General features: G+C 46.1%; 1 protein-coding gene across 1 annotated transcript in view; it reads left to right on the forward strand.

The window, feature by feature from the left end:
* Nucleotides 1-3157: 3157 nt before the first annotated feature.
* LOC142784487 (uncharacterized) overlaps nt 3158-16886 on the forward strand; it is a 443154-nt gene continuing 429425 nt past the window's right edge. The window contains exon 1 of the mRNA XM_075882881.1: nt 3158-3306. Within this exon, the coding sequence (XP_075738996.1) occupies nt 3158-3306 (149 nt within the window). The remainder of the gene's footprint in view (nt 3307-16886) is intronic.

Raw genomic sequence — 16886 nt, forward strand, 5'->3', positions numbered from 1 at the left:
CGAACACAGGCGTGTGAGGAACAAGCTTTCGCTGCCCCCGCTGCTGCCAAGTGAAGTGCAGGCCTCCGCTGTTACTGGTTTTAAAGACGGTTCCCCTGGTGTTGCTCCACGGCGGTAGCTTTTTTGCTTCGTCAGGGCTTGCCTCCCGAAGCGTGTGACGCAGTCAGCGATGCGTCGCCTCACAGCATGTGACGATGTGTCGACGATGATCAGCCGTTGAGTTGTCAACTGAAATAATCGAACACAGGCTTGCGACGAACAAGCTTTCGCTGCCCCCGCTGCTGCCCTTTGGAGCTGATCGCCCACGGCCGAGCTGTACAGCAGTGTGTTCCAATGTTCCTAGATGTTGTTCTTGTTGTGGTGTTCTTCATTGTAAAGTGTACACTCACATGTAATGTGAAACAGAGTTGGTGTGATCCCACAACACTGACATATATGTCTGTGTGCTGTAGGGCTGAACGCATGTAGGCCTGCTGTGTAGGTGATAAAACTTTCGCATCTTCAATAACCTTCGCGAGTTGAATACATAAAAAGATAAGGGTATCCCGGAGCCTCGGTTATGGGCGCTTTTTTTTCGCACCTGAAAAGTGGATTGCGCAGTTCAGATCTACTGCGTTTACTCACTGCGCAACTAAGCCAAATAAAATGCACGAATAAAAGCCTATGTATTGTAGTAGTGCAAGTTGCTGGGCTAGTTGAATCACGTTCAATTAGAAGCCACAGTGGTGGCTATTTCATGCAAAAAAATAACGACGGAAGGGTAAAGGGGAGTGCTTCCCTTGAACTCTACCCTCGTTATTACATTAAGCAAAATAGCCACAACCGTGACTTCTGATTGATCCTAGTGATTGATCCAAACGATGCTACTTAAGCTCGTAGTAGTGAGTTACCTTGTAAATTAACGTAACAAAAATCCCATAACGAAATGACGGGAGTCACTTATTTATTTTCAACGAATAGTTATTGTTGCACCCTTTTCATATTCGCACTCCAAACTAGAGATGTAAACACAAGGACGTGTATCAGGGGTGTTGCTGGTGTTTTAGAAATGCGCCAATTCCAGCCGGACAACATGGGGGTTTTGGGCCAGTCCGGTCAAAACAATTCTTCCGTATTAAGGATACTAATGTCCAACTGCATGCCCTGACGTGCTTCGAATATTTGGTTCCTTAATAGTTCGTTAGAAAGAAAATAATGATCCTTATATGCGAAGACAAGTTCTGAGGTGCCAACATGTGTTACAGGATGCAGAGAAGTTTTTATCAAGCTCGAATATGCCACTCACGAACGAAACATTATCCAAGAGCCCAGTTTCACTTGATTGATCAAGCCTTAAGCAACGTACGATTTATGCACGTTACGAAGTCCGGATGCCAGAGAATATGTGAAAAATCTGTGCGGTCACAGCGGAGAGCGTTGCGAAAAGCGCGTTTTCAGCCTATGGCAAGATGACGGCGCGCGAGTTCACCTGAGGGGCACCTCCTCCACTCTAGCAAGTTTTACTGTAGCTTTCTTGGCCTATACGACCACGGTCAAAGGTACGAACTGCACAGGGAAGCGGCTGTAACTCATGAGAAAGACGCTGGTGAACTCTAGGCCACTGGCATGCCGTGCAAGCGCTAACGTACCGGCGTACACTGTAGCACTTTTACGATTTATTGTTGTTGATTTTGACAATTGAATGAATAAGCATTGACGATTTCTCCAAGTGAAATAACACGAACCGTTCGGTATTAGTGTTTTACACACGAACACTAACGCAGACAACGCCCACAGTGGTAGTCTTCGGAGCGTTTCGTCTTGCTCCTCTTTTCTACACCGGCATCACTCGAATCCTAGCGATGACCCAGAAGCAACTTAGAAACAACTTCCATCATCTATGTATAGGACCTAGAAACAAAGCAACGAGATTAGCCATCCGCAGAATCGCCCAGATTCTCTGTTTCAAGCCTTGCGAGGCTCAATGCGAGCTTCGCCAATTTTTTTTCGAATTCTTGTTCATTTTCATTGTTCCCTAGAATATTGTTTCGGCATGAGGAGTTATCGCGCGCGTTTATCACGTTATTACTGCGATAGCAATTGTATGCACACCAGGATCACTTGGTTGACCTCTCGTTGTTGCATCATGAAAATTACAGCGCCGAAAGAAAAGGACGAAAGACTATTACACAAAATACAGGTTTCTGGCGTTGGTGTTCCCATTACTTTCATGTTTCATATGAAGTACAGAATTCATAACACCCCCTTCCCCCGCCGTGCTTTCTACCTTCGTGTACAAGTGAGTGACTGTGGCCAAAGAATGCGATTCAAGTTGAGGTAAATCAGCCGACTTATCTCTGTCACACACGTAAGGCGCGTGTGATCGGCACTCCGCGTGCATGCCTACGTTCGATTGCTGCTGAAGCAGAGAAGAAATACCAGCGAATCTTGAAAGAGCGCGAAAAACGCGGGATGGGTGGATGTGTTGCTGGGGGAGGAATCATAAACTCGGGTCATCAGGGCAAGGTCACGATTGCTAGCGCACATGATTGATTGATATGTGGGGTTTAACGTCCCAAAACCACTATATGATTATGAGAGACGCCGTAGTGGAGGGCTCCGGAAATTTAGACCACCTGGGGTTCTTTAACGTGCACCCAAATCTGAGCACACGGGCCTACAACATTTCCGCCTCCATCGGAAATGCAGCCGCCGCAGCCGGGATTCGAACCCGCGCCCTGCGGGTCAGCAGCCGAGTACCTTAGCCACTAGACCACCGCGGCGGGGCTGCTAGCGCACATGCCATCTCCGCCGTTGTAAGCCCTTCTATCTGCTGTGAAGGCGAAGAGAATGCGCGATAACCAGAGCTATCCCAGGAGCGGTCGTGTTCACTTGCAGCACCGCTTTGTAGTGTGGCGTCACCCTTGAAATGAATCTCTCGTATTGAATACTGTGTAATGAAGAAGTAGTGTGTCATGCAAAGCTCCGCAACAACATCGGCAGTGCTAAGCTCGAGACGCTCGGCTCGGACGTTGTGGCTGCTTTCGCTGGATAGGCCTGAGATCCTACCTGGTCTCAAATAACAGTTCTGGTTGTCCCAGTTCTTTGTTATATTTGGTGGAGTTTGCTGGGTCTCCTCACAATCCTGGAGTTGCGAAGCCGGACTCGACTTGCTGCCATGACCACTACATCTGCCACAAGCCCTCCACCTATGGCTCCCGAGGCCATCATGTGCTTCGGCGTGGTTCGTCAGAGGGACCTTCCCATATTCAGCGGCACCGACAATTTATTTAAAAATACTGCAATCCCTGATAGGAATTTTAGCAGGTGGGTTACAGTGCATAAAAAGGATACATGGTTTACAACAACGGTACAATTCAACACATATGAAATGGCTCTTCTTCTCGGGTACAAAAAGTTGTTACAAATAATACAACAACAACAGAGGATTGGTATAGAATGCTAATTAAGGTGGGACTCAAACAAACTAAGAGAAGGCTGTAGAACTTGTGAATTCTGAAGTTTATTGCAATCGGAAATAGTTGTGGGAAAGACGGAGTACTTATAACAGTTTGTACGTGTGCGATGGGGGGTGACTGTTAGTTGGTGTCTTTGTCTGGTCGCGTACCCAGCTGAAAATGAAACCACATCTGAAAGATCGATTTTATAATGCCCCTTGATTATTTGATAGAAACATTTCAGTCGCGTTAAAAGGTTCCTGTGTGCTAACGACGGTAAGTCGGCTCGTCGTAGAAGTTCGGTAACTGAAGTGCGCCCAAATTTGTTAAATATGTAGCGCGCAGCCTTCTTTTGTACGTTTTCCAGCCTGCTGATGTTTGTCTTTGTGTACGGATCCCAGATAACGACGCAATATTCTAATGCTGATCGAACTACTGATTTGTACGCAAGTAAACGAACATCAGGAGTGGAAAGTTTCAGCGCTCGTCTAAGAAAGAAACGCTTTCTATTCTCACAATAACGACGTCGACGACTGGCTGGCTACCTATGAACTCGTGAGTGTCTTGAACAAATGGGATGAAGCCACGAGACTGGCCACCGTCAGCATTTAGCTCAGTTCCATCGCTTGCTTGTGGCTTCGGAACCATGAAACCGACGTTCCAACCTGGACAGCATTCAAGACAAAGTTCAGCGATGTCTTCGGTCGTCCTACTTTCCGCAAACTTCGTGAGGAGCAACGCCTTCAGTCAAGATCACAACTACCTGGTGAGAATTTTACCAGTTACATGGAGGATATCATTGAGTTGTGCAAACGCGTCGATGCGAACGTGGCTGAGGTGGACCGAATTAAGCATATTTTTAAGGGTATCGACGAGGACGCATGTCAGATGCTGACTTCAAAAAGCCCTGCTACTGTCGCCCAAGTTACCGAGCTCTTGCAAAGCTATGATGAGCGCCGCCGGCAGCGTCTCGCCATCCGCCATGCTGCCCCACATCAAGAATCGATGTCCGCCTTGACTCCCTCGCAAGATCCCGTCCTTCTTACGCAGAACAAAGATTTTGAGTGCGAAGAATTTGCCCTCCAACTCTCGCTCATCTCTGGCCTACCGGAGCGCAGTAAGCCGATTAGCCCTACAGTACAGACTATTATACAAGGCTAAGTGTCTGAGATTCTCCCTTGCAGCTGGTGCCACCAGTCGATGCACCATTGACGTACGCCGAAGCAGCAGCACGACCTCGACCCCAGACGTTCCGAGTGCCGCCTCTACTGCCTGCTCCTGTTTATGCCGCCCAACCGCCACGACCTCCAGCCCACCAAGACCCTAATCCATGGCGCACTGCCGGCAACCGACCGATCTGCTTTTCGTGTGGTCTACATGGACACGTCGCACGTCTGTGCCGCCACCACCCACTCCACTCACGAGAAAACCTACGTCCGTATGAGTACGACCACACGCATGCTCCCTACACTCCAGACCCCGAATCGCAGCCTCCTCAACCAAGCCACCAACCAGCTTCTGATAGCTGATCTCCTTCTCCACGTCGTAGCTCACCCTCCCCGATGCACCGATGCCCCCCTACAATCGACGCGGAAAACTATGACGGAGTTTCCGAGGCAAGAACTGCGTCCTCGTCGCAAAGCACAAGCCCTCTTCGTCCGCCGCCGAATGTATTTAATGCCGTTTTTGAAGGTGTGCCCGTACTTGCCCTAATCGATACTGGTACCGTTATTTCTGTCATCGCCGAAAACGTTTGCCGTTCAATTCGAAAAGTGACAACACCTTACTTGGGTTCGTGTCTTCATACTGCTACTGCACAGCCTGTGCAGCGCCTGTGGCCGCGTGTACCGCCGGACTTTAATTCAAGGAGTGCCCTACACAGTGCAGTTTGCAGTACTCTCGCACTGTTCTCACGACATCATTTTAGGTACGGATTTTTATTATTTATTTAGTGAATACTGCCGACTTCTGTGCGAAGTCGTAGGCAGGAGTGGGTGACAGATACACTTGATTGGACATTTTCCAGGGCAAGAAAACAACTGAAGCTTAAAACAAAAAAAATATGTCGGGGGAAAATATAGAAGAAAAACAGGGATTTACAAACATTTAAGTCAATGCAGCGCTTCAGGATAAGCAAGTTTTGTTGACAAAAAAAAAGGCGAGAAAAACACATATCGACATAATCGACGAAGCTTGATACAAAAAAATTAGCTAGCGGTGAACATAGGAAAGTAATACAACTCATACACACACGGGAGAGAATAAATGCGGTGACAATGAAATAAAAAGAAAGAAAGAAAAAAGTTCAAAGGATAGCGGGCAGATTTGCTATCGCATTTATGAATGAAGCAACAGTTGTGGATGAAACAGCTTCATCGGGCAGGGCATTCCAACTACGTGCTGCTCGGAAAAAATGATTTTTGGAAAGCAGTGGTTCTGCATGAAATATTCTGGACTTTCTTGCTGTGGTGTGACCGGGTTATACGTGATTTAGACGGTAGAATATACTTAGTTTTATCGATTTCAAGGTTACTGTGATAGATCTGATAAAATAGTTTCAGTCTTTCACGGGAGCGCCTGCGTTCTAAGGGTTCCAAGTCCGAACTCTCAAGGAGGGTCGAGGGGGATGTGTTTCTTCTATAAGCGTTGTAAATAAATCTTATGGATTTTCTTTGTACATTTTCTCTCCCATTACCAAGTCGTCATTGATTGCGCCCGCGCCAAAGTCGTCTTGGTGATGCTATACCTGGGGACGATCGCCCTTCCTACGCGAAGTTGGTCATTAAGGACGACACCCACATCCCTCCGCGCGCTACTGTCTTCGCACCTGTGTCGTGTTCCGCCATCCACGACGCTACCGCATTTTTCACACCTCCCGCTGCTCTCGTTCATCGCCACCTATCACCGCTTCCAACCGCTCTCCTTACTCTTCAAGGTGGTGCAACTGACGTGCCTGTGGGAAATTTGTTCCCATTCACAATCACGCTGCTTCGGGGTGAGTGTATTGGCTCAATAGAATCATTCGAAGCCATCGCTACACTTGAAGTTCCTGATGGATCATTGATAGTCAGCGCTCTCTCCTGTAGTTCTATGAATGACCCTCCCACTGCCAACATTTTCAACCGTGTCATCGACGGAGGCCTCAACCCACAACAGAGGTGTGAGCTTTTAAGCCTCCTTGACAAGGTTCGGCCATCTTTTGACAGTCGCAGCCCTATTTAAGGTCGTACATCTACTGTATGCCACCAGATCGACACAGGTTATCACCCACCACTACGGCCGCGACCGTACCGTGCTTCGCCGACTGAACGCCGTGCCATCGATGAACACGTAGGTGACATGCTAAAGTGCACCGTCGTTCAACTATCAAACAGTGCTTTGGCGTCGCCGGTTGTTTTAGTTAAAAAGAAGGATGGCAGGATGTGCTTTTGAGTAGATTATCGTCGTCTAAACAAAACAACAAGACAGTATGTTTATCCTTTGCCTCGGATCAATGACGCACTCGACTCTTTACAAGGCGCAGACTTCTTTTCTTCTCTTGATCTACGCTCTGGGTATTGGCCAGTGCCCATGAATTCGGATGATAGGCCAAAAACTGCCTTTGTTACACCGGACGGCTTATACGAATTTAACGTGTTGCCATTCGGCTTATGCATTGCGCCGGCCACATTTGAGCGCATGATGGACACTATTCTATACGAGGCCTCAAGTGGAACACGTGTTTGTCCTACCTAAATGATGTGGTGGTATTCTCGCCCGATTTTCCCACGCACCTTCGTCGCTTGGAACAGGTTCTATGCTGCCTCTCCGCAGCAGGCCTCCAACTAAACTTGAAGAAGTGTCACTTTGGAGCTCGCAAGCTGGCCATTCTCGGACACGTCGTATAGAAGGATGGCGTTCTCCCTAACCCCGCTAAGCTACGTGCTGTTTGCGAGTTCCCGAGGCCCGCGTCTCTCAAGGCGCTGCGTAGTTTCATTGGGCTTTGCTCATACTTCCGCCGCTTCTTACGGGATTTCGCCTCGATCATTGCTCCTCTGACAGACCTACTTCATGGAGGCCGCAATCTGCGCACTCTCCAGCCTGCGACAGTGCCTTTGCAAAGCTCCGTGAACTGCTTACAACACGACCCATACTGGGTTATTTTCGATTCAAGCGCTCCCACGAAAACTCACACGGATGCTAGCGGTGTCGGTTATGGCGCTTTATTTGCCCAACGAAAGCCCGGTTACAAAAGATATGTTGTTGCGTACGCGAGCCGCACTCTTATAAGAACAGAAGCAAATCATTTGGTGACTAAGAAAGAATGCCTATAGCGGTCGTCTGGGCCATTACGAAATTTCGGCCTTATCTGTACGGTTGCCCTTTCGATGTTGTTATCGACCACCACGTGCTCTGCTTGTTATCCACCCTCAAAAATTCCTCCGGATGCTTGGCACGATGGGCTTTATGGCTTTAAGAGTACGACTTCCGTGTCATTTATCGCCCAGGCCAGAAGCACGCTGATGCGTATGCTCTTTCGTGTTCGCCTGTTTCTACTAATATTGCGAGTGTCTCCATCCAAGACAACTTCTTCCACTATCAGGACCCATCGGCATGGCTGCGGAGCAGCGCAAATATTCGTGGATTGCGTCTCTGATGGATTACCTATCTGAAACACTCGCCCGCCCGCCATCTCGAGCGCTACACCGACATGCCTATCACTTCGCCGTCCGTGATGGAGTACTTTATTGCCACAACTACCACCCTGACGGCCACAAATGGCCACTCGTCATACCCAGTCATTTCCGTGCCAGCACATGTGCTGCTTTCCATGCCGATCTGCTGTGGCACACGCCAGCTTGTTTAAAACCTACGCCAGGCTACGTTATCGGTTTTATTGGCACGGCATGTACACATTCATTCAAAAAATCATTCGATCTTGCACAGAGTGCTAACGCCGCAAGCAGGATCCTGATTGATTGATTGATTGATTGATTGATATGTGGGGTTTTACGTCCGAAAACCACCATATGATGATGAGAGACGCCGTAGTGGAGGGCTCCGGACATTCCGACCACCTGGTGTTCTTTAACGTGCACCCAAATCTGAGCATATGGGCCTACAGCATTTCCGCCTCCATCGGAAATGCGGCCGCCGCAGCCGGATACAAGCACGATCCTAGCCGTCCTATTGCACCGATGCAGCCGTTACCGTGCCCGATGCGACCATTCGACCGAGTTGGAATAGACCTTTATGGTCCTCTGCCATATACATCAGCTGGGAAACTCGCCGCTGGCGTCAGCCCCGTTGGTTGGTGAGCGAAAAATTGTCTGTGCGTCTGTGCCCTAAAAATCAAATTAGCGAGATAGCCGTGGGAGGGCGCCACTTGTCCACGCGTGCGCGCGCGATCACACTGAAAATTTCGCACATTCGAAGAAAAAAAAGTGCTCAAGGTTACGAGACGTGGTACTTTCCTTGCCCTGCCACCCCTCCCTGCTTAGTTTTCAGCGCTTTCGTCGGGATGAGAGAAGAGATAATGCAACTGCATGTGACAAACCTTTGTTACTCCATTCGAACTGGACGGATTCTTAGAATTTTAGCGGTGTAGAATTCGTGATGCAATAAGCTCTTCTAGTGAATTTATTCCATGGTTACTTGAAAAAGTCTTTCAGGGCCCCTTTAACGCATCTTCTTCGACAGGTGTCACGACGACAACGAGCCCATTCGGCGATAATCGCGCGTGCTGGTGCAATCTACCGTGCGTGTGTTAGTGTGCGTGCGTGTGTATGTAACAAAACATGAATAAGTATGCACTTAGGAGTTGAAGGGTGCACTAGAGGCCGGATTTCGCTATCGTGTTCAACTCTTAAAGGCGAAGCTTAAGGGTCCCTAAATTTTTGTTACGTCTTTTATATCGCGCTCGGTTGACGGTGCTGTAGACGGCCGCCTCAGAGCGCTGGCTTCGTGCATCCGTGTTCCCTTTCATAAAGGACGACAGAAAGCAGTCTAGCATGATCAAGGGACAGTCAAAGGATACCCTGTTATACATTACCGGAAAATGCGATTCCCCCAACACTCCACTTTCTTTGAGGTAGCATGATTGGTTGATGCAGAGGACTGAGGCGCAAAAAACATAACGTGAAGCAGGAACAGCAGGAGAGAAGACAGAACAGCGCCAACTACCAACTGTTTAATAACCGTCAAGGAAACGCACTGGAAAGAAGACAAAACCGCGCATGCGTGCACAGCCAAAAAAACTCGCACAGCGTCATGAACAAGGCACTAAGTTACGCAAATAATGCATTTCTGTTGCGTACAACACAATAGATGTATCACTGATACAATCGGGCCGTTTCTTTTTGATAAAATAGGCTTCCAAGAGCTCTCTAGCTGTTTGTTTTTTGCTCCTACCAAGATTCACCGTCCTTTCAAACAATGGCACACATCCTCAGGCTTTACAGTGCGCTGGAAGATGCGCATGCTCACTTTTTCCTAAACTATTTGCATGCTCCCTCAGTCTGTCATTAATGCAACGCCCCGTCCGACCGATATAGAACTTGCCACAGCCTAGGGGAGTCCCATATACCACGCCTTGTGCACAGCGCCTAAAAAATCTTGTGTGCTGCTTCTGGCAGCCCCTTTGCTTTTCGCATGTGATACGTGGGCACAATTGAGCAAGTTTGTTGGTAGCTGAAAAAACAACCGTAGCACCATAACGGGAAGCCACCTTCTTGAGGTTATGGCTCACACGGTGTATATACGGGACCACCTCAGGCTTAACCTGCTCTCTCGCCTTCGGGCGCGCATTTGCATTAGACACTCTGCCTTTCACCCTCTGCAGCAAGGATTCCAACACGGAACTAACTATGGACTGAGGGTAGCCGGCCTTGAAAAGTCTTAGAAGTTGACGCATAAAGCTAGCTTGCATAACGTACTCACACGATCTGCGTAGTGCCAACTCTAAGGAAAGTAGAGCGATTCCGCGTTTCACAGTCTTTGAATGCACTGAATCGTAAAGTAACAACTCCTTCTTACTCCGAGGGAGGTACGCACAGCATACGTGACCAGCCGAAATTGTCAGGTTAAGGTCCAGGTTAAGGTGCATGCCATGTTGAACATGGCATGTTTTTACAGAGAAAGGGCATTTGCATTGGGTCACGGGTAGCACCGATTTTATGTGACGTCTTTTTATCATCCTTTGACCATGTACTACAAAGTGCTTTACTTCATCTCATCCATATGTTCTTAAAGTATTTAGATATGTAGATGATTTTTAGTTGTTAATGACAATATATGCCCTTTTCCTTTTCCCGTGATGGTTGAGCAGGTTTTACATGTTTTAGAGCAAATGCTAAAGGGCTCAAGCTTACTAATGAACTTCCCGAAGATAGCTCCTTGCAGTTTTTGGACCTTAACCTGACAATTTCGGCTCGTCACGTATGCTGTGCGTACATCCCTCGGAGTAAGAAGGAGTTGTTACTTTACGATTCAGTGCATTCAAAGACTGGTGCTCGCCTACTTGACCCTTGACTTAAACCTTAGACCGTGGGCGTCACACGAGCACTTCTTAGCAATATGCCCTAGCTTACCGCAGCTTTAGCACCGTGCTTTGAACCAACCACAAGCATTGCTGCTATGCTTGCTGGTGCCACACCGGCTGCGTTGCGACAACAGATCGTTTTCCGTTCTCGGTCACGCATCAATCTTGGGCACTGTTAGCTCTGAGCTTAATTTCTCCACACATTTTGTCGCCGCTTTGGCTGCAAGCGCCATGGTTCCCCTTTATGCAGTGTTTAGTTTTCCTTGGCCAGCAAATGCTTCCGCAACGCAGTTTAAGTTTCCTGTCATTGCTTTGCAAATTGGCAGGATGGATCTTGGAAAGTTGTATCTTTGGCTGGCGATTCTTCCATGACCTAGTTTCTTCGGAATGCATTGAAGGAGGCAACGACATATGTGACGCACAGATCAGCACCGCTTCTTCTGGACAATGCCCGATACCAGTCAATGAGCCCTGGAGCATCACTGTGCATAGCTACAGCTACTGTGTCTAGAAATATACTTGCATATTTCTACACACTGTACTACTGCCGACATATACATCGGCATTTTAATGTACGTGGCACCGGCTCAACTATGACTGCGTCGCTCATGCGGATGGTTTTGCTTGTGCAAATTAGCCTGAACGCTGCCTGCGGTAGTCATTATTACTTTTTTGCCGGTGCCACCCCCTGTGCTTTTCGATGGTGTAAGGGCCCATACGTGTCCTTCGCGACCCATATTTTATAGACGCTATTAGTTCAAGCTACTGTGCCGTTGTGCATTTTACTTGTTATTGTTACTTCTATGCGGGGATGTTGTGACTAACCCCGGTCCCGATGATACCATACTCAAACAGCTGCTTGAAGGTCAAAAACAAATTAAGAAGAAACTGGGCACTATTGAGAAACATCATGCCGAAAGCAAGTCTGCCATTTCGAGCCTGAACGAACGTATGAGTAGGTTAGAAACTGTACTCTCTAAACTCGGAAGATTTGCACGGTGTCGTATCAAAAGTCAAACATTCGTGTGAAGTCCAACAAGGTCGCTTCTTGACAAGGTTTATGAACTTGAAAACTATAGTAGGAGATGCCACCTAATGTTTTATGATGTGCCAGATGACCAAGAGCACGAGACACACGAAAGAGATGAGAAGTACGTAACTGAAAGTTGTGAAGCAGAGCTACACTGTAATAAAGTTTTCATAGACAGAGCAGATCGTCTTGGAAGTTATAGTCCGAACAAAAAGAGGCCAATGACTGTGAAGTTTCTCTCGTGCAAAGACAAGCAGTTAGTACTTTCGAATGCTAGGAAATGAAAAGGCACATCTATTAGCATATCAGAAGACCTTTCAGAGAACGTATGCAGAACGCGTAAACGCCTTTGGGATTACGCGAAGAAGAATCAATGCGAAACTGACATAATAAAACTCAAGTTCATGATTCTTTATATTAATAAAGTAAAGTATATCTACGATGCTGCCCTGGGCCAAGTCCTGCGGGCAGGATTAAAAAGGGAATGAGTCGGTTATTTCTTTTCTAATAGTGAACTGCACAAGTTTACGCAATAAAAGTGATGACATTTTTAACCTTGTTGAAATGTCTAGTCCAACTATCATTCTTGGATCGGAATTGTGGCTTCATGCAGATATTGCTGATGAAGTATTTCAAACTGGATATGTTTGCTATCGCAGGGATAGAAATTGCTGCGGTGGAGTGTTTATTCTGGTAGATGCGACCATTTGTTCCGAGATAAAAGATATTGAGTGGATTTGAAGCGAAATGTTATGGGCAAAGAATAGACTGAAAAATGGCTGCTCAGCATCGGTATGTTCATTCTATAGTCCACCAGGGAGTAAGATTAACGTTCTTGAGGAACTTAGCAACGCAATTGAAAAAGTGAACAGTGAATACTTATTTATTGGTGGAGATTTCAATCTTCCAGGCATCAATTGGTCACAAGCAGATCCCATTTCTAGTGCTTGCAGTCAGTCAAGCAAAGAACTGCTTAGGTCATGTGGCCTCTTTGGGTTAACACAGCTTCTTCTGGAGCCCACAAGAGAAACAAATGTTTTAGATTTGCTTTTTACCAATGCGCCTGAGTCGGCGCGATCAACACTATTTCTGCCGGGCATAAGTGATCATGACGTTGTCCTATGCGATATGAATTAGCAATACATCCCAATTTCGAACGGTGACGCCCGTCAAATTTTCAGCTATGAGAAAGCACGTATCTCTGATACGTGCCCTTACTTTAAACCCTTGCTTAGCTTGCTTTAAACTCTTTTTATGAGTCACTTGAAACGCAGGCAGAATCATTTATGAATGTTGAAGAGTTGTGGCAAACATTCAAAAGAAAAATGCTGTAACTGCGCGAAAAGCATGTGCCTTCAGAGATTCTTGCTTTCAGGCGCAGCAAAAGCAAACCATGGTATTCACGTGACGTTAAATGCAGGGCCAGGCAACGTGCGCGTTTTACTCTGCTTATAAGAAAAACCCTTCGTTAAATATGAGAGATAAACGTAGGAAAAAACATCTGATATGAAAGCAGCTTTCAAAACAGCTAAAGATAAATTCTTTCATACATTTCACCTGCGCATAAGAGGCACCCTAAGGAACTGTGCAAATTCTTGAACTCAAACAACAATGACGTCTTATCAATTCCAGCTCTTGATGACAATGACCCCACTATCCCTAATGATGCAGATAAAGCTGAGTGCCTTATCTCGTTTTTAGTTTTGTGTATACTCCTCGGGTTAACATCACTGACACTTCCGCATAGTCCGCTGGGGTGGTGGTTGGAAAAAGGGGCAATATTGTCATTGGCCAGCAAGGAATATAGGCTTTTATTAAATCAATGAAGGCCACTGAAACAACAAGGCCTGATGATTTGTCACCTGCATTGCTTTCTTTGTGCCCGCGCAAATTATCTAACTATCTGTGCATCATTTACACTAAGTTGTTAAAATAATCTTTAAAACCCGATGGCTGGAAACTTGGCAACGTAGTGCCCATTCACAAGAGTACACCGCGAAGTAGTGTTTTCAATTATAGGCCGATTCCAGTCGCAAGCGTTGCATGCAAAATACTTGAACATGTTCTGTCTACCAATATGACTCATAAGAACACGTATTCTTTACTTAATCCTCAGCAGCACGGCTTTCGTAGTCTTTTTTTTCCTGCACAACATAGTTACTTGAAATGACACACGACTTATCCTCTGCTTTAGATAAGGGTTTCTCTGTGGACTGCTTGTTTCTATATTTAAAAAAAAGCATTTGACGTCGTACCCCACTCTTTAATGATTGAAACATAAAAATTTATAAAGTGAAAGATATGGGTGTGAACTGGATAAGCGATACTTTTTTGCAGACTAGTTGGTTCATACTTGAAAAATTGAATTGCTGCACAAACTTGAAGGAAAACTAGGGAGACAGGAAAGAGCGCAGTACTGCGCTCTTTCCTGTCTCCCTTGTTTTCCTTCAAGTTTGTGAAGCAATTCAATTTTTCATGGATAAGGGAGTATTTAAATTTAAGGAGGCAAGGTTATTATCAATAGTAGGTCATCCCGGGAAGTTGATGTGTCCTCTGGAGTGCCTCAATGGTCAGTCTTGGGTCCGCTATTGTTCCTAATCTACATATATGACATTTGTTCTGGTATTTCATCACATATCAAATTAGTTGCTGACGACTGTGTTTTGTACAATCTTATACATAGATCCCATGATTGCACTACTCTTCAAAACGATCTTGACAAAGTTTCTTGATCGTGTGGAAAGTGGCATATGTTCATTAATGCAAAAAAGAAACAGTACATATGTCTTTCACTTGGAAAAAGACACAACATGATTCATTCTACACTGTAAATTCAACCAGACTGCTAACAGTTAGTGAACACAAGCTTCTCAGTGTATATTTCACACCAGACCATTCCTGGAGGTGTCTCATCAATCACGTCACAAGTAAAGAAGAATGTGTGTTAGGTTTCCTGCGCAGAAACGCAAGTAAGTTACCACTTGAGGCCAAGAATAACTATATCTTACTAACATTCGATCTGGCTTAGATTATGCTTGTGCTGTGTGGGATCCGTGGAAGTCATATCATGTGTCCAATTTAAAAGGAATTCAAAACATGGTTGTTGGGCTTGTCTGCTCTGATTTACCAGAAATTTTTGTGTTTCAAAAGAAAAAGAAAAGCTTGGTTGGAAACTTCTAGACAAGCGAAGGGAATATCTGAGGTTGAAACTTTTTCACAACATATTTCATAGCCGTACAGGTCTGGACCCCTCCCGATACTTTTGCAAACCGAACTATGTTTCACAGTGACTAGATCATACCAATAACATTAGGGAAATAAGCTGCCGCACTGACGCAATTAAAATTTCATTGGAATAGGAAGCCTTCTGAAGTAGCAGAGGTTACTTCACATGACGTATTTTCAAGATTACATCAGGGTCTAGAGTCGCGTACTCACGAGAATGCGTAGAGACGAAACGGTATTGTGAAGCTGCTTTGTATTGTCTGCTCCCACGTGCCGCTATGTATAGTTGACAATGAATTGCGTTATTATTGTGTTACAGAAGTGTGAGTATCTGTACTCAGTGTTGAAATTTTGTATTCTCCCCCCCCCCTGCATTGCCCTAGGGTGCTGTGGGTACTAAGATAAATAAATAAATAAAATAAATAAATAAATAAATAAATAAATAAATAAATAAATAACACGCTCTAGACCGTGTACCGCATACAACACGGTCTTGAAGCGTTCGATCTACTATAGAGCCAAACTTGACAGTGGTTGGCGATGCACCGTTGTTGCAGAATTATTTCATGAACAGGCTCACATTGCTTTTAAGAGAGTTTGAAAAACTGAAAACTTTACGCAGTTTCTTGACGCTTCGGGTCGAAGTATAATCATTCAGTGTTTTGACTACTTTATCATAGGTGAGCGCGTTGGGCTTCTTGGTGCTACCATTTCTGTGAGCACATGCACGGTTCTTGTGTTCAGCGTCACTATAATGAATGCCCTCTTCCTGGGCTGGTCGCATATACCGGTCGCTTCGAAGTAAGATGCTACTTTGATAATGTATGCTTTCCAGTCGTCCCTTTCATTGTCTTAATCAGATAGCCGTTGATGCACCAGACAACGGAGACCATGCTTGGTCTCCGTTGTCTGGCTTGTTCTTGATTCCGGAATTTTTTTCGTTTTCGTCGTCACGGTTACGTAGTAGGTTATCACCAAACGCATGTTCTGATCCTCAAATAAGACGAATCAACTGAACGCATAAGAAGGGGTGTTTAGTGATCGTAGCATCGAGTTTTCATAGCAAAGAGAGGAGAGGGGGAAGTCGGCACTGCTTGCAAGAAAAATGTAAACTGTTAGCCTAACTTACATAGAAGCCCATGGATTCAGTAGCCGGCGGCTCGTTGCCACCGTGGCCCTTTGCGTGAGGAGGGGACAACTAACAGCAAAAAATAGAAAATAAAATATTGTTACGGATGTGATTGGTTTATTTACACTAAAAAAATGTCAGCGCTCTACCGTCACTGCCGAATCACCATCCCTCGAGAGCGTCCGATCTTTTCTTCTTCCTCGCTCTTTCAGTCCGCGTTACATTTCCCTCCTGGCCAGACGAAGCTCACCGAGCGAGTAGAAGCGATCGGTTGTAGTAGTGCTTCAAACGGGCAATGTGCACAATATGCGTCTTGCGCGAACGCCGGTTCTGAGCTGTCACTTTCGCAACAGCGTAAGTGATGTCACTTAGGCACTGAGTAACGACGAATGGTCCTGGGTACTTAGAAAGAAACTTTTGGCAAAGTCCCTTCTTTCGAACAGGCGTCCACAGCCTTACCAAATCACCTCTAGCGAAAGTCACGGGTGGGTGTTTTGCGTCGTAACGGTCTTTCGCGCGAGCGTGGGCGGAAAGAGTTCGGAGCCG

Source organism: Rhipicephalus microplus, chromosome 2, assembly GCF_043290135.1.
Source record: "Rhipicephalus microplus isolate Deutch F79 chromosome 2, USDA_Rmic, whole genome shotgun sequence".
Classification (NCBI taxonomy): Eukaryota; Metazoa; Arthropoda; class Arachnida; order Ixodida; family Ixodidae; genus Rhipicephalus; species Rhipicephalus microplus.